The sequence below is a fragment of the Oreochromis aureus genome, linkage group 20 (genome assembly GCF_013358895.1).
Source record: "Oreochromis aureus strain Israel breed Guangdong linkage group 20, ZZ_aureus, whole genome shotgun sequence".
Classification (NCBI taxonomy): Eukaryota; Metazoa; Chordata; class Actinopteri; order Cichliformes; family Cichlidae; genus Oreochromis; species Oreochromis aureus.
Window position 1 is genome coordinate 12,031,497 of NC_052961.1, and position 24,874 is coordinate 12,056,370.

Consider the following 24,874-nt stretch of genomic DNA (forward strand, 5'->3'; position numbering starts at 1 on the left):
TGTAGTATTTAAATTCTATGCCTCCAATAAACTATAGCCATTTTTACAAATAACTCTCAAATATTTGTTCAGATGAATAATCAACTGATCTAATATGTGAGGCGTATTCTTCAGGTTACTGGATGAAGGGCTCAAACAAGACTCTTAAATCATGACCAAAAACAAACAGGAAACCTCAAGCTGTGTCACACCATAAACAAATGTAATTTTTTAAAAATGTATTTATTTATTTATTTTATTTCAGTAGCAATTCAGTAAACAAGAGCACAATCTTGCCAATCATCCTGTGCTACACGGCTGATCTTTCAAATAAATGTTGCTCACACAGTACTGGCGTCTTCCATGTCTTCACTCTGTGTGAGAGAAAGAGATACAGATTTATCGACCTTTACTATCCGCCCCCCCAACTAACCCTCACTGTAAATACAACCAGTATATTTTCTTCTCACCTCTGACATTAAGGATGGTGGAGCATTCGGCTCGTCCCAAGCTGTTCTCTGCAATGACGCTGTACTCTCCCATGTCTTTGGGACCCACGCGGAGGATTAACATGGTGCAAACTCCACAGGTGTTGGAGATGTAATAGTTGGTATTAGTGTTTAGACTGATGTGATTTCGATACCATGTTATACGAGGTTTGGGGTTTCCTTTCACTGCACAGCTCATATAGCATTCATAACCTTTGGGTGCAGTGTGCAGCTTCAGTGGAACAATGAAGGATGGGGCACACCGCAAATCACGGTCCTTTATGGTCGGTACACTTACTAGAAACTTTTCTATGAAAGAGCAGACACAGTATGATCATTTTTTTTTCTTAAAAAGTGACTATTTGGACTTTAAGATTGTTTGAGATGACAAACACACCTTTCTTCTTCTCCACCCCCCAGGTTGGTGACTCAGAGGGTGCAGATATGCCCATGTCATTTTTGGCATAGACCCGGAAATGATATTCCCTTCCATGCATGATATTGCAGACTGTGAACTTGTTATTGAAGAGTCTGTCAGCCACTGTGACCCATGAACGCTTGGTCGAGTCCAGTTTGGACACGGTGTAGTGGAGGCGGTCATCACGCTTCTCATCAGGAGAAGGTTCCCAGATTACTGTCACAGTACCAGGCACGTTTTCCTCCAGTTCTACTGGTCCAGGCGGTTTTGGATCATCTGCGAACAGTTTTACTTTCATCAGATCCATCAGCTTTTGTTTAGAAAAGATGTTGCAAAAGAAAACAAGTATACAATTGTAGTTTTATTTTACCTGTGACCCTGACTTCTGCACTTAATGTTTCCTGCCCTACGAGATTTTTCACCAAAATGGAGTAGATGCCTGAATCAGAGCGCTCAGAGGAAGGAATCAGCAACTGGGAGGAGCCATCAGAGTTACTGATTGTGATCCGCTTTGTAACTGGCACGTTATCCTTTAGCCAGATAATTGCTGGCCGAGGAGAAGCCTGTTTAAAAAAAGGAAATTCTTTAACATCTTTTATTTCCTCACCTATTTAGTTTTTTGAAACCATGGTTTGCCTGATTATAAAACTGAAATATAATTCTTACCTCAAAATTGACTGTGATCCTGACAGAGTTTCCTGCCCTCACCACAAAGAAACTCTTCATCTTGTTGTTTGTGAATCTTGGCCTCACTGTAGTGGTGACAAAATAAATAAATAAATAAATAAAGGTTTTGTACTATATTGTAATTGATTAGGGTTCTTAATTGGAATGAACAATACTATATAAGCAAAGATAAATCATGACAGACATGTTGTATTCTACCAAGAAAGAGTGATTTTTTTTGTAAAAAGTTTTATTTTCTTTAAAATAATAATTCTTAGCAGTAACTAACCAACAGAATCTGAAATATCTAAGACTTGCTGACATACCTGGTGAGGGCATTGCCAGTACATAGTTGGGCAGCTCCTCGGGCTCACTCTCTCCTCCATCATTAATGGCAATCACTCTTACCCAGTACATGTCCATGGATTTCAGGCCTTTCACACTGAAGGAAGTCATGATGATGGGGGTGCTATTACAGCGGGACCATTCGATGCAATCTGCTTGCCGAATTTCAACAAAATACCCTCTTGCTTCATCCTGTATGCCTGGTTTGTCTTCTGGTTTTGTCCAAGTCAGGACCAAGTGGGTGTAGGAGGTTTCTGTCACCTTAAGGCCTGTAACTTTACCAGGAGGCTCTGGTGTAGTTCAAACATCAGATATTTAGTTTTGACTAAGCGATGGTTGTTAATACATTTTTTTTTTGTCTTTTGTTTCATGTAGAACAGTTGCAACACTTACTTTTAGGATCTCGTGCAAAAACAAACTCTGAAGGGCTGCTAAATTCACCTGCTCCTGAGAGATTTATGGCAGTAACTCTGAATTCATATTCCATACCTGCAACAACATCCTTCACTGTATATTTCTTTTCTACAAAAGATTTTACATGGAGAAAGACAGAAAGAGAGGGAGGGAGAAAAACAACAGCAAAAAGAGTCCTGTTATGGTCTAATGTCATCAGGTCCATCAGATTAAACTGAGGTAAGTTAAAAATACGCACCTTTTATGAGCTCATCATTGGCATTGACAACAGACCAGAGATTACTTCCCTTCTTTCGTTTCTCCAAAATATAGCCCAAGATACGTGAACCTCCCGTGTTACTTGGAGGAGCCCATGAAAGATTTATACAGTCATCAAAAGCGCTGACCACTTTTGGAGGTGCTGGAGGGCCAGGGAAGGCTGAAAAATGCAGAAACGAAATAGATTGTGCTGGTGATGGTTACAATCAGAAAAAAATAGCTTTTTTTTGTTACTTGAGACCAAAATGAAGAAGTAGCCTTGAATCAGAGCACTGTAATTTATATTATATATATATTTAGATTCGCTTCCTAGAAAAATAAGATAAAACAATAAGTGCACATATAAACATTAATGTTTTAGCTATGTATTTTCATTTAATTAATAATATCAACATATACTGTGCTGAAATGATTAACATTTAAACTGATAATTGATTAGTTAACACCAGGCTTCACACCTCCTCCAAGGCTAAAAAGGTCCCTTATTTTCGTAATGCAGGATTATATGTATATCATCTTATCTAGGTTTCTTTCTCGGTGGTAAACTGTCCCAAAACCTCCTGGATGTGGACTATAATCCAGATGGATCCAAAAGTTAAGTTGTGCCAAGCCCCATCACTGGTAAAAATTTCATGGAAACCTCATAACTTTTTCAGTAATACCGCTAACAAACAGACACATAAACAGGCAATCTGAGCCAACTACATATCCTCCTAGACGTAAGTAATGGTTAATAATGAAAAGAGTAATTGTTTACTGCGCATCTCTTGATTCATTAAGAAAGAAGGATATGCCCAGTAAAGCACAGTAGGGGGCAGTAACGTCGCTTTTCTTCCAGTTGGTGCATTTTGAACCATGTTTTGGACATGCCACAGAGAGGCAGAGCAGATCTCAATAATGACGTTTGCTGCTTAGATTAGCTGCATCAGTTTCAGGGTCCTGTTAGCTCGTTGTTACACTGTAGGGGAAGAGTCATTATTGTTATCAGTGGTAACACCTGCGTTTTCCAGGCTGCTCTGACGGAAAACAACCCTCCATTCCAGGCACACAGGGAGAGAAATTCACCTGTGAAATTTGTTGTTGCTGGTTATATGTACCCGTGCCTGTATTTTCTATAATTAACTATAAAATCATTTCGTTGATACAACCTATTTATGCCACTAAATTATTCCACTAGTATAAAAGTTATGATTCTTTTCTCCACAATGAGCCATTACAGCCAATTTTAAGGTTCCCACACCTGTGGAATCCCTCTGTGTACAGTGGGAAGTGTACACATTTAACTGTTTAGAGGCAAAGTCACTGTCTACAATGTAGGAAACATTTTTTTTTATTCGGATTCAAGCTGAGTATAATTAGAATTTAAAAAAGACTAAAGTTTGTATTCCCATCTAGTAATATTATTTTATCATTAAGTTAATATAGCACAATATTCAGTTAGCTTTGCACAAAAATAGAAACATCCTCCAAAGAGCTACTTTTTACTTTCTTACTGTTTGTAAGAAAGAGATTGTAGAAAACACAGAGTGCTGTTCATATTTTTGGGTTCAGCTGTGAGAAATAATTAACTACCTAATAAATTAGTTTAGTGAGGAAAAACACAACAAAACAGCAGGTTTTTAAAAGGGGAAATTATTTAATATGACATGAATTTCTCTTTGTTTATCTGCAAAAGGACTTGTAGACTTGCTGGTTATGTGGCTACACTCCCAGGATCATTTTTTATAAATTTAAAAAAAAAATGCTTAGTTTTAACAGCTGGTGAGAATAACTGGATTCAGGTGAGGACCATTTCAGGCTTGTCAAAAATGACAAGTCTAGCCGGTATTTCTGCAAAGCTGTACAGACAGATGGTCCAGAGGGACACTTTGAAGTATTTTTCAAGCAGATCTGCAAACAGTAAGTACTTTGTTTACATTATGTTGTGCAGTGGTTTGTGTGTGTTATGTTTTAGCTGTGTGCTATAAGAGAGAGAATGCTTGTTTTAACCGTTTTATAGTTACCCACTGTGTAGTCTACCCACCTTGTAGCTTATGTGCCATCATCACATCTACACTGTAAATATCTTACAAGTAAATTGATTGGGAGATCACATTTGGCTTTTAACTGTATGTCAGTAACCTGAAATTTTGACTGGCAGATTTTTAAACCTTTTTGAAAACTGGTGACAGTGAGCAGTCACAAGGTACAAGGTCGTCTATTTGTCATTTCATAATGAAAAGCTTCCTTTTCTGTTGAAGTCAGATGAATCCCAAAATAAAAATCAATATATGCAGTTTGCATTCTGTTATTTCTGTGTGATTGCGCTTGGTGAATTGGTCAGCTTTGCTTACCAAGTGTTCCAGCTTGCATTTCGTCAGTTTCCATAACTTCGCTTGTGCCTTCTGCAGTCACTGCTCGGATGCGGTAACAGTATTTCCGCCCACGCTCTACGCCTGTGTCTCGGTAACTGGGCACACCTGGTATTTCCCCTATTTTCTTCCAGGTGTTTCGCCCCACTTGCTGACGCTCCATTATGTAGTTAATCACTGGGGAGCCGCCATCATCCTTTGGAGGGCGCCATCTAAATTCAATACATGTAGCTGAGCTCTCTGTTACCTCTGCAGGACCCAGAGGTGGGGTTGGTTTGTCTAAAAAAGCAATAAAGTTTTATAGAATATGGAAATACATTTCCTATTTATATGTGAAGGAGTGACGTGAATGCAGTGATAGTATTTACATAGACTAATAATTATAGGATGTTTTAACAGAAAAAAAGCTTTCAATTTTCAAATGCATTGTCAAATATACTATGAAGGTATGAGGGGGTGGAGATTTTTAGATTTTTCTGTTCAGCTTCTGCATTGTCCATAATTCACTCACCAAGCACAATAAGCTGTGAGAGTGCCTCAGTGAAGCCGTGTTCATTTTTTAGCTTGATCTTGATCTCTCCTGTGTCCTTCCTCTGGCATCTGCTCAGAAGCAACCGGCTGTGGCTTGCAGATTTTTCTATCCTTGTATTGTTGTCATCTTGGAGCTCTTCTCCTTCTCTGAACCATTGAATCTTTATGGGTTTGTGTCCAAGAAAATGCAATTTGAAGATGGCATTGTGCCCCACTTTAACTGTCTTTGGCTCAGTAAAAGCACTGAGGTCTTCAAGGTCAACCCTGGGAGGATCTAAAGAAGTTTTTAGGAGTTGGAGAAGTATTATGTTATCCGTGATCTACTTCAACATTTCTTTATTAGTATGCCTGTACATTTTCCATTTACAGTTTGCAAAATGTCATGCTTTAATGAGCAGTTCTCAAACCTTTGACATTTATCATTGCCTCTGTTTTTCGGCCATCTGCCTCAAAACGGTATTTTCCAGAGTGCTCTTCCGTGCACATGCTTATGACCAATTTATGAATCGGCCCATCTTTAGTTATTGAGAAATTTTCATCTGGGAATATCTGATAGGAAAAAGAGCAAACAGTTAAAAGTAAAGAAATAAAGCAAAACCTGTTAAAAATTAGGTTTTCAAAGGGGGCTTCTTGTCCAGCTGTGTGTGTCTCCCACATGGGCCCAAAGTACTTGAACGCTGGCAAAAGATTTGAAGTAAATTAAAGATGAACAGCTGTTCTGTGAAACCGGTGATGATTTTCAGGCATCAGTAATGACACTCTTTATTTTTTAAATGTCAGTTTTGGGCTTTTAAAAAATTTAAAATACATCAATAAGGAATCAAAAGATAGCGAGGAATGACAGAGTGCTACATACAGTTAGGTCCATGAGAATTTGGACACTGACAGTGTTTGTAATTTTGCCTCTGTACACTACCAAAGTAGATTTCAAATCAAGATGTAATTTAAGTAGAGACTTCCACCAATAATTTAAGAGGTTCAGCAAAATGTTGCATTGTGTTTTGGAATTACTGTTTTTATATATAGTCAGCTTATTTCAGATACTCAAAATTAACTAACACAGGTAAAAATATAAGAATAGTTGGATAAATATCCTATCCTATCCTGAAGTCTAGAGGGATATCACCAAAAGCTGTGTTTCCTATCTAAACTCTTTTAGATGTTTTCAGTCTTATCTGGCTTTCTTGTTCTTCAGCGTAACCAGTGGTTTGCACCTTGTTGTGAACCCTCTGTATTTGCAGTCGTGAAGGTGTCTCTTGACTGTAGACTTTGGCTACAGACCAGAATGATACGTCTACCGTCTTGAGTGTTCCTGACTTGGCTAGATGTTCATAACCGGGAAAATATTTCTCCAATAGTCAACTTTAGTTGTCTTCTTTGGTCTTTCAAACCTTTTGGTGTTGTGGACCTGGCCAGTGCATTGATTCTTTTTAAGAATGCACCAGATTAGGCTACAGCTAAACCTGAACACCTGTCAAATTAAAGTTTAACACTTGAAATCAACTCCAGATCTTTCATATGCTTAATTTGTCACAGAAAATGAAGGAACAAGCCCCATCTGGCTATGAAACCGCTTGTTGGTGAATTGTCCAAATATCTTCAAGCCTCTAAAAAAGCTATAGACTAATGCAAAGCTAAAAGTCTGCACTTCAATTACATCTTGATTGTTGGATTTTAAAACCACTCTGGTGGTGTACAAACTTTAACAAAACTGTGTGTCATGATCCAAGTGTGTGGCAAACAGACAGCTGACCCAGAGTGCAGGACATGACAGACGAACATAAACTTAAAAACCCGTTTTTATTTATGAGAAAACGAAAGCAAAACGAAAGCAAAAACAGAAACTGAGAAAGATTGCAACAAACTGACTAACAAAATGCTGCACAGACTGACTGATAAACAGGCGCATGGAAACTCACACACTATGAGGAGGTATGCAACAAAGAGCAGAGTGAGACAAAACTGACTTCATTCAGGAGATACGAAGACAGAGACAAGACTAGAACAGAAGGGGAACTAACAGGGACGAACAAGAACCAAGAACTAGAAATATAAATATAAACTCAGAGGCTCTTAAGAATCTGAACACAAGGACAGTATCTCATAATTCTAAAGAACTGAACCACAAGTCTCAGGACAATGACACTGTTTGCCAAAAAATGTAACTGTCCAAATACATATGACCCCCTAATGCTACTTTATAAAAAATGTATTTATTTTGTTGCTGTTTTCTTTTTTTCTCAGTTATGAATTCGTTAGGCATGGTATGAAAATTCATTGATCCACTGTCACAGTAACTTGGGTGTGTGGGTGAACACAGAACTGTACCAGAACAGAAATATAATGTGTACATGTTTGTTTGACTAACCTGTTTGCCATCTCTGAACCAGGCTCCCTCACAGTCTTCAGCGCTAAGCTTACATGTTAACTCAGCGATCTCATTGATGATCGCACTGACATCAGTCAAACCACAGATGAACTGAACCCCTGGATCTAAGAACAGTTAAAATGATTATTTATCAGTAATAATTTTGATGTTGCAATATTTTGTTTCAATGTAACTGGTCCAATTTAAACCTTTAAACCGTCCTGTGTAATTTTTTTTAACCTTGTTAAATGAGTGTTCTTTTGGTAAAAGAAATTTGTCTTTCCTGTTTCTGGCCAGATACAGATCTGTTACATAAAAAAGTTAAAATGACTAAACAATTGATCTAATTTATCGGTGTAGTTTTACTCCCACGTAAACTTCCTGCTGTGAGAATACAGCGTAATATCTTGGACACAGAGAAAACTCCAGTATAAGCAATATTTTTAGCTTCTTACTAAATAATGCAAGCCTATTACTGCCCCTTTTTTTACCTCTGCCTAGGAGGTTGTGTTTTTATGTGCGTGAGTACCGTTCTTTCTGTCATGGTGTATATTGTCAACATATGTAAAGGGCCATATAAAGATTTAAAATATCACGTCACATTTAAACTCTTGACTTCCGCTTCAAGGTCAATAGACTGATGTAAAGTGCAAACTGAGGATATCTTCCAAAATGTTAGTTTTACTGCATTACAAACTTCTTAAAGTAGATTTAAAAACAACAAAGAAAACTAAATGACTATATACGAAATACAGTCATATTGCAATAAAAGTAAATACTGATCAGAGAGTAAGCTGCCTTGGCAGAGTGGAGTGCTTCTTGTTATTTAATATATCGATATACTGCCATCTAAGAGAGAGATTTTCATAGTCTTGTTTATAAAGTGTTTTTGCGTCACACAGAGCTTTTCTTAGTAAAATGGTGCCAATGTTACTGTTTCTTCATTGCATTCTTCATAGACTGGGCTCTAGCTTTTAGAGGTCCAATTGATCCAAATATTGGATTCATACATAGTACTGCTAACAATGAATATCTAGAAGTCTGAGTTTTTCTTCAGAAGTGGATGGAAATGGAAATCAAAGCAGAAATAAATAAGGAGATTACATATTGCACTGAAAGAGTGTCACGAACTGAGATACAAGTATCTCAGTTAGATACCTTTTCTCTGCAAATTAAAGATATCAATTCCAGAGATGAGGAATAAAACTTTGTTGGATAAACTACTTGAGTTGGAGATAAGGCTAAATATTAACTACTTGAAGTGAATAAACTTGAGAGAAGAGGTTGAAGGATCAGAGTCATGCTCTTATGTTGGAAAATGCTTAAGGTTGACAGCCAAATTGTTCCGAAGAGGGATAATACTGTCCCATAGATTATGAAGTGTGACACCAGTCAATACACTTTAATGGATTTTGGATATTGGTAGATGAAATAAATTATCAATGCAAAATCTTACAACAACAGGTCTTTTCTATCTGTAGATCATTTTAGTTTAGTTTGAGTTTAGTTTAATATAATAGTTTTATTTTGTTTTATTTTCCATCCACAAATGAATATCTAAAACTTTAATGTTTCTATCACTATCTATCAACAAATGCAGAATGTTGTTCAGGTATGTTTATGCAGGTAAAGGTAGTCATGTCTGTGTTAATAAGACAGAAATAAAGTGGAATAATTCAGCTAATTGAATTTTACATGTTTAAGTGTTAATCAGTTTAGTTAAACAGATAATTGATTTAAAAAACATCAAACAACAAAAAAAACCCTTCTGGTTTAGAAGAATTTTTTGTCTCCAACTTACCAATCACCAAATCTTCGATCGGAGGGGCGTGTCTTTTACGCCTCATATGTGTTGAAGATTCAGTCCCATCCTCAGTCTTGTCACACCTAATGTCATCTTTCAGACATGCACTTTCACCTTTGAAATAAAAGTCTTCTATCAGTTAGAAAAGTTATTTCAAAATCATACCATATATGGTTTTAAGCAAAACATATATCCAGGAATATATCCTTGAATTTCCTCATGGAGGAAATTGAATCATAAAAATTCCCCGTGCAGTACTGCACTAATTGTGCTTCCTTACCATCGAGTGCATCCTTTGGCTTTTTGTCTTGCTTTGGAGAAATTGTGTGCTTGTCCTGGTCAGTAGCGTCTTCATCCTCATCATAGCCACTTGATTCGTTTTCACTTGCTAGTTCATTTGGATCTGTGTCAGGTATTACATGCACAACTTTATCCAGTGAATTTTTAAGTTTTGAACTCTGCTGCATTTTATTTGACAAATTTAATTGAAAAAAGTGCGAAGGGACATCTTTCTGATTTTTTACACTATTGAAGATAAAGCTTCTATGCTAGCCGTGTCATGTGGAGCATTGACAGCATCTGTGCATCTTCATGCAGTCATTCAGTCCTTACCAGATGTTTGTTGTTTCCATTGGACTTTCTTTCCTTTTATTTCTTTTTTGACAGACCCAGTGGAGTTATTGTTTCTATCAGATTCACCCAGCTCATGTTGACTAGTGGTAAGCATTTGAGACTGGTCTGCATCCATAAATTTGTCAGTTGACTCTGGACAGACACAAACAGGATTAAAGGTCAAAATATTTATTTACATATTTAGACTTTTCTGTCTATAACAAGGGAATGGACACACGTACTGCTTTGTATGTTTCTTACCAATTACTCTAGCTTCTGAGTCATGACTTTGCTTTAGGTATCTTGATTTAGTTGCATGTCCAGTGAAGTTCTTAGTCTCCTCAGAATGATCTTCCTGATTTTCACCTACCAGTTAGAAATAAAAGATGGTGATTTTTACAGTTGAAAGTCTTTTAAAAATATTTGTTTTTAAAAGAAGATTTATTTAATTTCCTGCCTGCACCAATACCAGTAAGCAACTATGTCATACTTAATGCCACTGAAAATAAAAGATGGCTCATAGTTGGGTAAACCAAGTATTAGCCAGCCATGACACAAGTTAATCCACTCCATTAATCTTTTGAAATAAGTAGCAGCAAGCATGCATGTTTTATTATCAACACAGTTTTAGCCACGCTAGCTGTTCACTGCAGTGCTGGTAGTAGAAATGGTAAGACGTGAAGGGTGAGACAGAATGTGGGACTGATAGGATTGATAGGACAGTTTAATGGAGTGAACTTTAAGGAGATAATAGATTTTGTTGAGTTTTTGCTCCAAAGGACAGACAGGGTACTGGCAGAGTCAGAGATACATGGTTTTACCTGGTTCAGTGACTTTACTCTGTTTTCCACCTGTGCTTAAGATTAAAGTCAGTTCTTCTAATGCCAGTTCTTCTAAAGATAGTTTGTCGGTTATATGTCCTGCTCCGTATTTTGCATTTACTGCTGCCAAGAGCTTCTCCATCTCCCCCTGTATTTTTAGTTGCTGCTCTTTGGCAACTTTCTCAATGTCAGTCCGTGCTCCACGAGCCACAGTAGTTTTACGGGGTTTCCTCTCACCACCTGGTGCAGGATTACTGTCAGCTTAAAAGTTATAAAGTACAATATCATTAGTTATCTAATAATAATAGTAATAATAATAATGATGATGATGATAATATAAAAATAGCAATGGTTAAGGTAACGGTATACAGTGATACCTTCCACAACCAACCAGGCATTGCAGGATATATTGCCAACCACAGCGGAATAGATGCCTTTGTCCAGCATCTGGCAGTCCTTGATGAGGAGCCTATGGATGAGTTTGTGGTCTGACATAGTTAAACTATATTTTTCTCCATCCTCCAGGATGTTGCCTTTGCCCATCCATGTGATGTTAGGTAGTGGGTGTGTCAGGACACACTCAAACAAAGCATCCTCCCTTTCTTCGGCTTTAATCTCTTGAATTTTGATCACAAAGTCGACTTTGGAAACTGCAAAAAAGTAAAGTATTACATCATGTGATTTTCTTTTTGATATAATATATGTATCATCAGTATTGGTCATCTTCTATTCAATTAGAGAATGTAGAGGACATTGTATACTTAGTACTGGAACAGCAAGACTATAATTATTTGGACATGATTGTGTGCTTCAGTACATTCAGTGTCGGCTGTTAAAGTTATGTTACTGGATAAATATAAGGGCTAGTGTCTGCTTATGGGCTAGTCGGTAAATTTTTACAAGCTTTAGCATATAATATATGCACATTATTTTATTTAAAGTTGAATGTAGAACAAAAACAATATGCAACTGTCCAAATGCTTATGTTCTGATGACATCATCAGTCTTTGTTTCCAGGCCTAGCCATAGCTGGTTTTAAAACCTACATTTAAACTCTGCAGGGAGTTTGAACTTTTCAGGATCCATCTGAGGCAGCCCTGCATTTCGAAGGTTGGCCTCTTGAATATCCCCCTTACAAAGCTCCATGTCCTTTTGCATCAGCCCATTAATAGAGAAATTCTTTGTCCTTCCAACACTCTTTAGACTGTGTTTCTCTGTTCCATTTTCATCATAGGGAATTATATCATCCTGCTAGGTACACAGAAAAAAAAGAACCTTCATGGCATGATGAATAGCAATATGGTATAATGATACGACTTCTATAAAAATTGTAAAGTATACTGTGCTGGAAGCACTCTTTCATCAAGGGTTATGGAACTTTATGATTGCATGTATTATGCGTTTTTAATGAAAGTCAAAATTATCAACATTTTTCAGTTGTTGTTTTGAAATCACAGCTTCAGCGTATTTCTGATCCATTCACTTCTTTGTATAATTTGTATCAGCAAATTGATCTCTCTGACCTGGATTGTTGGTTACTATTTTAGGAAATTTATACAAGCATTTATTTTTTTTTTATCTGTTTACTTTTTTGGTCCTAAATGAAGAGATCTCAGAAGTGAAAGGAATGCAGTTAATAATATGAACAATTAAAAGGATGAGATATGCCTATGGCTAAATGTATACACTCACTTTATTAGGCAATGATGTTTGGCCCTTGGTTAATGCAAAGTTTAACAATAGAAAATTGGAAAAAGGTTACTTCTTCTGATGAGTCTCAGTTTCTGCTGCAGCATTCAGATAGGATCAGAATTTGAAAGAATGGTGTAATGGTGTGAAGGGGGCATTTTCTTGGTGTACTTTGGGGCTCTTAGTACAAATGAGCCATTCTTTAAATGCTACAACCTGCCACGTCCATACCTTTATGACTGCAGTTTACCGCTCTTTTAACATCTGTTTCTAGCAGGATAACATGCTTTGTCAGAAAGCACGGATCATCTCAGCCTGGTTTCTTGAACATGACAGTGAATTCACTTTACTCACATGGCCTCCAAAGTCACCTGATGTCAATCCAATAGACAACCTTTGGGATGTGGTGGAATGGGAGCTTTGTTTCATGGGTGTGCAGCCCCAAAAAATGTGCAGCAACTCCAGTACTATATAATCTCTGAGGAATGTCTGCAGCATGGTGTTGATTCTATGTCATGAATAATTCAGAAGGTACAATGGGCTCCAACCTGATACTAGTAAGGTACCTAATAAAGTGGCTATTGAGTGTAGTTAATAGTTATTCTGCTGACGTCATATTTGCATTTGACATATCCACATATTGTTGCAATGCACAGTATGAAGTTGGTGAATATTCAGAAAGAATGCTTCATCAGCAGCTGAGTCAAATAATAACTGCACTCCATGACTGACATATCAAGAATTTACTTATTAATTCTGAGTTTTAGAGATTAAGATATCGTATCCAGTGTGAGAGCTGGGTGTTTTTATACCTTCCTCTTATTTTGTGATCTCTCCTTCTTCTTTTCGTCCAGTTTCTTGAGAATCGAATGTAAGTCTTTAACACCAAATTCTGAACAGATGCGCTCATAGTCGTTCCTGTCAGCTTTTAACATAACATCCCAGAACCTTTCATCAGATTCTCCATCTGCTCTCTCTACTTTACTGAAGATAACAGGAAAATATTAAATGTAATGTATTCAACTGTCAGAAAAAGGATCAGTAAGTAAATTAATCCTTACATACTCTTGCAGAAATGTCCTCTTTTAAAAAGTATTTTAATAGGTTACAGTTCTTACCTCTTCTTCAGCAGTTTTCTGAAATCTGCTGGATTTGTTGAAGCTGAAAACAGCAAATGAAATTCAAGTTTTATTTAGATAAATACCAGTTTAAATACACATTGAGTCCTATATCATTTTTGTAATAAAAAAAATAACAGAACTAGGCCCTTAGACCTACAGTGTCTTTTATTTTAAGCTTAAATAATAAGAAATGGTAAAATCTACAAGAGCACTCCGCCAATAGAAAAACTGTCCCAAATGCACAATAAAGAAAGAAAGTACAGAATCATCTTTAAAAGTATTTAATGGGCAAGTCTTACCCTCAGTCACAGTTAATGTTGTTGTGCAGACAGCTTTTCCATATTCGTTTGCAGCAAAGCATTTGTATGTATCTGTTTCTGCAACAGACACTTTGTGAATCTGGAAATATTCATTTATGTGTCAGTTCACAAACAAACACATTATAGATCAATACACTCATAAGAAAAAAAAATAGTATCAGTACTAAGTACTTCAAGATCTTCATGTGGAATAATTTATTCACTCACCTCTAATATATGCTCCCCAGTTGATTCATCATATTTAGTCTGAAATCTTTCCTTATCTGAAAGAGTTCCCTTAGCTCTTCTCCATGACACATCTGGTTTCGGATCCCCTGTCACCACAGCCTTGAAAGCAGCTAATTTTCCTAAAAGACATGTTTAGGAGTCTTTTATAAGCTTCACTTCTAAAATTTGAGTTCCATTTCATAATGTGAAAGATATTGCTGAAACCAAAGCAATAATATCTTTCACTAATGCATCAGTGTTAATGGTCAGGTATAATTTAAAGAACCCACCTTTCTCAATAGTTACTGCCATTGGTTTACACTGGAAATCTGGGGTGCTTTTTCCCTCTGGCATGTTTGCTAAATACTGCGTGATCATCACTCCAGAGGTCTTAGATCTCCTCCGAATAGCAGCTAAACAAAATGGGGGAAAAAAGAAAAAAAAGACAAGAAAGTAACAGAGTTAATCATGAGAATTAATCATGAGAGTTTGCTGATTTTGATTGAACTAAACAGATTTCTTTTTAGCTACCAGCAGATGTCAGAAATGTCAAACATTTTCCCAGTGACAATTAGTGTCTTGACAGCAACAGTAACTTTGCACATGGAAAGTACTGTGCACAAATCTTACTGCTTTTGATTCCAGGTTTAGTTGTCAGTTTTCCTAAGTTATACCAGCTCTAGTAGCACGTAGGCTAATCAATTTATGTTCCTAAATTTTGGAGAATAGTACAAAATCTTGTCCGTCGGTTATGGTTCACGGTAACATCTATCACTTGGAAAAGAACATGATTCTGTCATTGGATAGGATAATGTTTCTTTTGTATATCTTACATGTATATTGTTTTATAATGGTACTTTACATGGCAATTAGGACGAAAAAAAAGCCTTCAAAATACCAGTTTCACAACGATGAAGGCAATGTCCATACCTATTTTTCTTTTCTTTAATATGACTAACACTCCAAAATTCAAATATCTTACATGTAGAATTGCCCTCGCTCTTCATTTTATTAGGTAAACCTTTTAAGCTCTAGCATGGACCCTCTTTTGCTTTCAAAAGTGACTTAATTCTTTGTGACATAGATTAAACAAGATGCTGTAAACATTCCTCTTAGATCTATAATGATGTGATAACGTCACACAATTGCTGCAAATTCTTTGACTGAACATCCATGATGTGAATCTCCCATTCGACCATATCCCAGAGTTCCTCTTTTGGATTGAGATCTGGTGACTGTGGAGGCCATTTGAGTACAACTCATTGTCATTTTCAAGAAATCAGTTTGAGATGACTTGAGCTTTGTGACATGGTGCATTATCCTGCTAGAGGCTGGAGGCTGTGGGATCGTCATGGTCGGCAAGAATTCTCAGATTGGCTGTGGCCTTTAAACAATGCTCAGTTGATACTAAAGGGCCCACAGTGTGCCAAGAAAATGTCCTCCACAGCACAATACAATACCGTCCGAGTCTCATCAGAGAAAGCTAGTCTTCAGCTGTCCCATGTTGATGAGCCAGTCCGATTTGTAGCCTCAGTTTCTTGTTCTTAGCTGACAGGAGTTTCACCCAATGCAGCCCTCTTGCTGCTGTAGCCCATCTGCTTTAAGGTGCAATGGTTTGTGCCTTCAGAGATATTCTTCTACATACCTTAGTTGTAACAAGTGGTAAGTTGAGTTATGGCTTGAAGCAGTCTAGCCATTCTCCTTTCACCTCTGGCATCAACAAAGCATTTTCACCGAAAGAACTGCTGCTCACTGGATATTTTCTTTTTCAGACTATTCTCTGTAAACCATATACAACCCTGGCTGTGTGGAGAAAATCCCAGTAGCTCATCAATTTCTGAAATACTCAGACCAGTCTTTTCTTCCTCATTCCAATGCTTGGTTTATGAAGTGACCATGTCTACATGCCAATTGCATTGAGTTGCTGCCATGTGATTGACTGATTAGATATTTGCATGAACAAGCAGTTGGAAAAGTGTACCTAACAAATTGGCTGATGAGTGTATATAACATTCAGAAAAGCTTGATATACGGAGTGTTTGGCAATTTCAATATAAAATAGTGACCCAGACAATTTATTGTCAAAAAAATGTGCAGTGTGAATCTCTTCACAATCAAATGTCAGCTTCAGCTCACATTCTGTAGACTATGGACTAATTCACTCACTCATTTAAAAATCAGGCCATGAATTACACTCTGTGATCCTCTGCCTCCCTGCTTGGCAGCTGAACATTTCTTTATCAGGTTTTGAATGTTCAAAGATAGAGGATCACACAGGAGTCAGTAAAGAACAACATTAATCCAGGGATTAATGATTATTATGACAAGGACAGAAATAGGAGAGCTGCCACCCAATCAAACATGTCACTGCTTTGACAAGGTAGTGTTTCAGGTTATCAATACAAGGGTAAAACCGGTCACAAACAGACACAGCATTCAGCAATGCCTAATGTATTATTCATTGTTTTTTCCATTATTCAGCATAATGGCTCTTTCTCAGTATTGTGTTGATACAGCACTCCAGTGCATTGCAACCTCAAAAAACAGTAAGTTTGTCCGACAGAAAATAAAACAGTGCTCATTTCACCTGTCTTGTTTCCAGACACCTCATTAAAACGCTGAATATATTGATGAACAAGGGAGAAACCTGGGTGAAAAGAAATTACATTAGATCAGTCTCAAATACATGAGGGAATGCTGGTTTATGCTTGTAGGACAGTAGGTGGTATACATATGAAATTGAGTAAAAAGGAGCTGAAGACATAGTAAGGCATAATGTGGAAAAGGAAAACTCTTAAAGGCTTGAATAAAGCTCTAAGAGAGTTACAGTAAAAGGCTGCAGACAGGCGACTTTAATCCAGGGATGTTTTCTTCTCATCCTCAGTTTGAAGCCTTAGGGAAGAGACTTTTAGTTAACTGGCTAAATGTCTGTTAGTTAAGAAAACTCACAAATTCTTAGTTCATTTTATAACTTCATGGAGAAACTGCTCTGTGTATCTTGTGGGTAGTTTCAGTGTTTTCATGTTTGCAAGAAAGTTGTGAACACAACATCGACATATTATTTAAGTTTTGTTTCTTGCCACCTGAAAATCCAATAATGGCTTTCCTTCAGTTCTCTTTCTGTTCTCTACCAACTCCTGAGGGAAATATCTGGCTCTTTAGCTGCTAAATGTTCCACTATGTTCACCACCTATTCACTGATTGTGTCTGTCTGTTATTTGGTGCTAAGCAGGGCTTGTCCAGGGGTTTTCCTCTAGTTTTTCTATTATTGTCTTGAAGTCTAAGCGTTACTCATTTTGCTTATGAATTTCAAAGTGTTTTTAAAGCCATAAATCTATCAGTAGGTACACCATATGGCGGTTTTCTACCTTCTTAATTGTTTATTTGACTGTAGCAATATGTTATGTTTTGGCAGGATAAGTGACAGCTCATTTCCCACCACTTTTGGTGATTAATTAACTTGTGCACAGTTTGCTATATATGAGACAGTAATTAAGTTTGCCTGTGTCAAAGATTAATGTAGGCTTTTATAACAGATAGTCGGTGCCAAATAGTTTTACCCCAAAGGCCTACTTTATTGTCAAAGTGTTCACTGGATATAAAAATACATTTTTTCTTCTATATAATGCTTAAGCTTTTGGAGAATTTTTAATAATACAACACAGCCTTGAATATTCCTGGCTGAAGTGAGGGCCTAAATCTGGCAAGGATTAAGCTTGTAAATAATTAAACAAATATTTAATTCTTTAGATACAATAAAGCCATCTCTTACACTTGGAACATTTTATCTATTGCAAAAATAATACCAAGAGAATATGTCGGCATATTGTGCCTAATAGTGATTGATATTTCTTTTCTTAAGAAGCATACATGTAATGCAAAACGAAAGAGTAGTAAGAATTGTAGTCCTTTACATTGTCTGTTTCCAGTGGTCCCTGTGCTCTTCCCTCTTTTCCACATTTTGGCAAGTGTTAACTGTCAAAAGGTGACCTAGAAATAGAAAGTGAATATGGTTAATGCAACAGATAACAACGGGAGTACTAGAGTGTTATTTTGCATAATCTTTGATTTGATAAGAGAAGATAATCCAGTGCATTTCTTTAAACTCTTGAGCCTAAACACATTATATTAAGGGGTACTGTAGGGAAAATACCCAGTTAACATTTTCTAGGCTTTGCTTTACAAGTGATGACAGCTTATGTTATGAAGAAGATGATGCTTTTGCATATATTATAAAAGCACACAAAAAACCAAACCAAACAAACAAAAAAAGAAAACAAACAAATATTGAAAACCATCTCTCTGATCCACTGTTCTTCAGTAGAAACCTAATACTCCTCTGGAGGGCATCCTGTAAATACCCAACTTGTTTAGCTTCTGTCACTTCATAAACTGAAATCCACTTGGATATAATAAAGATGTGAAGGTTAACCTGTGGTCAGGATGTAGCTTTGGTCACACACAGACTCAAACAAACAGAGAAAAGGGTGTTTTACCTGTGTACAGCTCTGTGTTCACTCCCACTGAGACTGGTTTATAGATGCGTTATAAACTTGCTGCCTCCTCGTTTTCACTGGATATTAAATCCTTTGGGGGTAAAATGTTTGATTTTCCTGTCTGCAAGCTTGTGCCTAGGTAGTGACTGTCAAAGAGAGGCTTCTTCTGATTAGGCAGATGGATGCTCAGAGCGGGTGGGTTATTATTAAGAGGGAGTGGGTGGAGGGGGGAGCTGGTGGGTCAATGGATGAGGTAAGGCAGGATGAATAGCCGAACGGAGAGGGAAGGGCTACCAATGACAAGTTAGTGGTGAAGTTTATCTCTCACTGCGGTAATTACTGATGACAGCACACTCATCTTTCACAGAACAGCTGCTGACAAGAAAATGATTGGCGAGTTCATTTTGTTTGTGTAGTCTCTGATTCTTACAGATACACACACCTGTAACTGTCACAGTGAAAGTATCAGTGGGGATTTGAATTCTGGTTAAGTAAAGCACTAATTGTTCAAAATGTATTTTACTGGCTTTTTTTTTTTTTTTTTTTTTTTTAAAGAAACGGATTTCAGTTTGAGCTGTCATCACAGGCTGATTTCAACCATACTGTATTAGGAGCTGCATAAAATTAGCCATTTAAGTGGTGGCTGGCAGGTAACTGGTAAAGGCAAGCATTAATTTGGCCTATGAAGCCATGAAAAGAAAGTGACTCAAAGCCATATCTTTTTATTAAACTTTGAGGTGGTATAATGTTGAAACATTTTCAGTTTAATCCCGCTTTGAACTGTACCCTTGTCTGGATATTAGTGAAGATCACATGTTGCGAACAAGGTACTTATCCCTTGTCTGCAATGTACTTCTTATGTTACGATATATTACATAATCAAGGTTATGACATTTATAATCCCAGCATAGCTCTGAAGCAGTTGTGACTTTGGAAAAGGGAAGATCAAATGAAGAACAAGACTCTGATTGTCTCAAGGTCAAGCATCAGAATGTCCATTACATTTGTCACACAACGATTAAAATTGTGTATCAGTGTCTTTAAAATGTGCAATGTGGACAACTTACAGTGCATGAAATTATTGACTCAAACAGATGTAACACCAGCTGGTGGTAAACATCAATAGCTGAATTTAACACACTTTGTTTGTGCAGTTGCTAATCTAATTTTCATATGGGAGGGAACTATATTTAATTCCTGTTATGTTCTTTCCATGGAAACCCATGTGTTTATTTGACTCGCTAACAGCATGGCAGTGCTATTCAGTTCATCAGCCTGTTGGTCGTCTGGTTCACTATAATTGTCTAAAGAAACAGTTACTGAAGAAACATTGACCATCTTTTATTGTATTTTAAGATTTATACTTACAGAGAGTCTTATAAAGCCACTCCTTATTTCTTTATATTTTGCTTGGAAAATGGGGAATAGGTCCAGTGATTTCTTGACATGTGCAAACCTAAATGGAAATACAGTAATAAGGTAAAATCAGAGGTTTTACAATTCTATCCAGATTGAAAGTTAATATCTAGTATGACCACCTTTATTCTTTAGCACAGTCTGAACTCTCTCAGGCAAGCTGTCTTGTCGTTTAAATGAAGTAATCTTCAGTAATAGTTCTCTGACTGTACTTCTGCATTTGCAGTTCCATCAGTTTTGACATCTCCAGCAACACTGGATGAAATGCAGCCCAAACCATGACAGTGTGTCCACCACGTTTTACAGATTACTGTGACTGATTTTCAGTTCTTGTGCAGTTTAACCTACCTCACCTTTTCTTAAAGAAAATCTTAATACACCATCTTCCACTGAGACCATTTCCGACGAGGCTTCAGCAAAAGGTAGCTGGATCAACTGAAGGTCCAGATTCTGTTCTATTTTTTAAGGACATGGCATTCAGGTACGGTTCATCGGCTGCTTAAGTCTGACTTCTTGACTTCTTTTTTTGCACAACCCTGTAAACACGAGTAGAAAATAAATATCCCGTGATGCTAACAAAAACCAAGCATAATTACGTTATCCTGCAAATATTTGCATGCTGGTTGTATGTACAGTAGACAAGGCTGACAAAGCCCAGATTAGACCGATGAAGTGACATCTGAGAATGCATAACTGAGCTTGAGAAGTTAAGCCAGTTATATCCTAATCTGAATGTTGCATAGAGGATAAACTCTTTTTGATGTAGCAAACAACACTGGCTTACCTATGATACTAACTCAGTCCATGCAAAAATGCTTCTGTATCTACAAGTGAACTCAATATTTTATTATGTAAACACCACATTTAAATTCTAGAAAAACTAATGCTACTTAAAACATGCACCCTGAGTTATTATAATATTCTGGTTTTGAACAAATCATAACTCATAGTTCCACCACTTCTAATTTAATCAAATGATACTTTAAAAACTGTCTAGGGACTAAATAATAGGGGGAAAAACAAATTTGCAACTCATTGGGTGTCTCTTTCTCAGTACCCATAGAATCTACTAGCACAAGGTCCAATTGGTGCCAGCATTATGTCATGCTTGTCCTTCTACATGTGGTACCTCAAATATATCTGAATAGGCTCTGGAGCTCACATAAACCAGCTGGATTAGGAATTAAACCCCCTCAGCCTACCCTCCTTATATTGATGAAATGTCATGCTGCATAGTTTTCATTCCAGTCATGGGAAACCACAGAAAGCTGCCGCTGAGGTGCTAACTAGACAGCCTGGCCTGACTCTCTGTAGTGTAGATAGCTCTTCTGAGGGAAACCTCAACAGGACACCAGCAGAGGTCTTGTCAGGTCTTGTCAGTTATTTCTTTCAATAATTGGTGTAAAATTTATTTCTAATGTTTAATTTTTCCCTTTCATATCTTCATGATGAAGGATCTTTCACAAAGAAACATAGTTACTTTCCAAAATAATAACATGATATAACAATATGCAAAATTATAAACAAATGTATGCCTTACAGTTTCAGGAATATTAAATGGCTTGGATGTCTAATTATCTATTTGTAAATAAAAAAAAGGAAAGGAGAGAAACTAGAAACTACTAGATGAGCTCTTTAAGAAAAAAATAAGTTGTATTAGGAATGTCTTACACTAGCAAAATTTGTAGCATGAATGGAATTTTTTTTTCTTGTTCCTTGTTTTATTTTATATGATACCTGTTTGATAGTGGGGCAACACCCTGACAGTTTCCCAAGAGTAAGCATATTATCTCATTTGCATTTTGGTATAATCCATTGGCCTTCATGCTAACTTAGTCCTGTGTTTGTTTGTTTTTCCCCCAATGATACATGAATATTATTCATGCATCCATACTATTTAAACTGCATTGTTTCTCCCCCTCTTTGTAAGGGTTGGCTTTTCCATCCTGGTTTTGAGTGTCGTCATTTGGAAAGAGCTGTTTTGTGAAGTGGTTGGGGGCCATATTTATCAGATAGCACCTCATCCAGCCTTTATGTTGGTAAAAATGTGATGGAGATTTCTTATTATCTATAAAATGCACAAGTAAATGACACATCAGGCTTTTATTTAATTTTGATCTAAAACAAAAAAATAACATGGTTCAGTGAAATTAGTGCTTCCTTGCAAGATATTTATGGCATTTTTAATAGCAATTTCTGTTCCCAATAGACCATTATGGCAGTAAGTAAACATTTAGGGTAAGCGTTTAGGTAGGTTTAATTTTGCAGAATTTTAAATACATTCACCACCCTGGATAAAGGTTTCAGTGGATGTTTTTTTTGTCCATGTCTTTCCTGGTATTTCTGCTTTTATTGTCATCATTGTTTCATCATTGTCCAAGGTTCTGATTGTGAGCTTTCAGGTCTGAATGCGTTTCTGAATGTTTCATGTTATTGTTAAGGCAAGCTCAAGGCTTGAATGGGTGTAATAAGTAAAAAGTCATTCGGTGAATAGAGCCAGTCAGACATTTAGTTACTATTAGTAGCTATTTTATGGCATGACATCTCAACACTGTTTCTCTAAACAGATCTTATCTCAACTCTCTGACACTTGATCGTAATCAATATATGTTATCCTGTTTTTACCCCTGGAACTGACCAAGAATCGACTCAAAGACCTGGTGTTGCTTTGACACATTAGTTGCCATTCACATGGCCGCTGTAGTGCTGATAGACCACTGATGGTAAATTACTGAACTCATTACATGCTGAAGATCCTGTGATTGTGATACATTTGTTATATGGTCCTTACTTGAAAATAGGCGCTGCCATATGGACAGTGTATATTGCCATTTTTAGGTGTTGAGAAAGGTGGATGAAATGTGTTCCATGTATTCTGGGTTTCTCAAATCTGGGCTTCAGACCAGAGCAGCCCAGGCATCTTTGCTCAGTAATGAAAAGCTATTTTTGATGAGATTAACAACCTAAGGCGATCCAGTGTCCACAGCAGAAAAGAAAACAAACAAATTCAAAATTGATTTGATTTAAGCTTATGCTTATAAAATTGGGACACAGATATAGAGTGTGGCTTACTAAAGAATTTAGAGAAATAATATATCAGTTATGAGCCATGTGAATTTCATCTAGGGCTGAATTTGTAACACGCTAGAATAGTATTGCTTCACCATGTATCTGGTGATTAGTTATAAATTAATGTGTCACTTAAATCAGTGGTTTGACATATGTAAAATATATCTAATCTCTTGTGAGATCAATATACTCAGCACCCAGATCCTGTCTGCATGTTGAATATCAAACTAAAGCAAGCATCTGGTTTCCCTCTTCAGAGCATTTTACAAAAATTGCAAAATATGGAGATTGAAATACATGCACAAAAACTGAATGGACTGTTGATTGCATCAAGTATATCACCTGTTGATGAAAACAGGAGATATCTAGAGTCAGATATTACCATAAAGAAATTGGAAGCGCAATCTGAAAAAGGAGGGAAAAGATAATTTTCCAGTTGATTTGTATAAAAAGTTATATTTAAAAAAAAAGCTCGAGGTTTTATGTTTTCAAAAACATGCTGTCTTTCTACTGGAATATACAAAATTTGTTTCTTAGACAAATTCTGTAACACATTATGTATGCATTTGTCTTTGGTCTATATACTGTTAAACATCTGATCTACCGTTTCTCTTCTGCCAGTGATGAGCTGCACATCACACACACTGCCATACAATATATAACTGTAAAAGTCTTAAAGACCTGGATTCAATTTAAATGACTAAAAGGTTTATGCTGTGCAGCAGGTGAAAACACTGAATATTTAAGTGTTTTATCATCTTGATTTTAATCCTGTCATTAAATATACTCGAAGGAGTAGTAAGACAATTTATTTAACTTGCACAATCTTATGTATGAGATAAGTCAAGCAGGAACAAGATGTGACTGAAAAGTCTCTGCTTGCGAAAAAAGAGGCGGGAAAAAGCCTTCATCTCTTTAAGATAGTACTTCCCTGCCATGAATTGCATTCTAAATCCTCATCACATCTTCCTGGTGGCCCATCTCCATCCTCATTACTCACAGCTCCAAAGGCTCCAAGCTTGATTAATTCCCCCCACTGACAAATAATCTGTGTGCTTTAAACACTCACACTCCGGCTTTCTGATTGTTCCCTGTGTACTCCCTCAGTAAAGCTACATTTGAATCGATGTACTTAGGATCCGACCAATCACAACAAAGCTGTTCAGAACTGAGAGCTTATACTTGGCCTGAATGGTATTCAGTGCAGTTTCCCTCTGCAAAAATATTTATGATTTTTAAACATGTGTCTAAGAGGTGGCCTTAGTCTTCATCCATCTGGGATCAACACCATACCACAGTGATATTAAAGAGCCTGGACTGACATAAATATGGCACAGTCTTCAACAGCAGACACAATACTGAGCTTGTGGTCTCACCACACTATTCAGTTTAGATTGTTGGAATATCACTGGGCAGTTTTGGTAATGATTGACTCCAGCTGCTTTTATGCAAATTTTATTTAGAAGTACTAAAATGAAACTGGTTTCACCTACTTTTAAGT

At 36.9% G+C, this 24,874-nt stretch overlaps 1 protein-coding gene across 1 annotated transcript; it reads right to left on the reverse strand.

The window, feature by feature from the left end:
- Positions 1-293: 293 nt before the first annotated feature.
- On the reverse strand, positions 294-20,521 carry LOC116310954 (immunoglobulin-like and fibronectin type III domain-containing protein 1). Its single transcript, XM_039604317.1, has 27 exons — positions 20,257-20,521; positions 18,307-18,382; positions 16,980-17,039; positions 14,683-14,805; positions 14,393-14,532; positions 14,165-14,264; positions 13,863-13,905; positions 13,557-13,728; positions 12,102-12,306; positions 11,433-11,705; positions 11,056-11,316; positions 10,496-10,600; positions 10,235-10,387; positions 9,903-10,025; positions 9,620-9,736; positions 7,819-7,943; positions 5,858-5,999; positions 5,431-5,724; positions 4,902-5,198; positions 2,549-2,728; positions 2,290-2,418; positions 1,878-2,186; positions 1,552-1,637; positions 1,256-1,448; positions 865-1,161; positions 450-776; positions 294-353 (listed from the first exon to the last, which is right to left on the reverse strand). Exons 2-27 carry the CDS (start codon positions 18,350-18,352, stop codon positions 349-351), a joined length of 4,305 nt encoding a protein of 1,434 aa, XP_039460251.1. The 5' UTR covers positions 18,353-18,382; positions 20,257-20,521; the 3' UTR covers positions 294-348.
- Between the last annotated feature and the right edge of the window lie 4,353 nt (positions 20,522-24,874).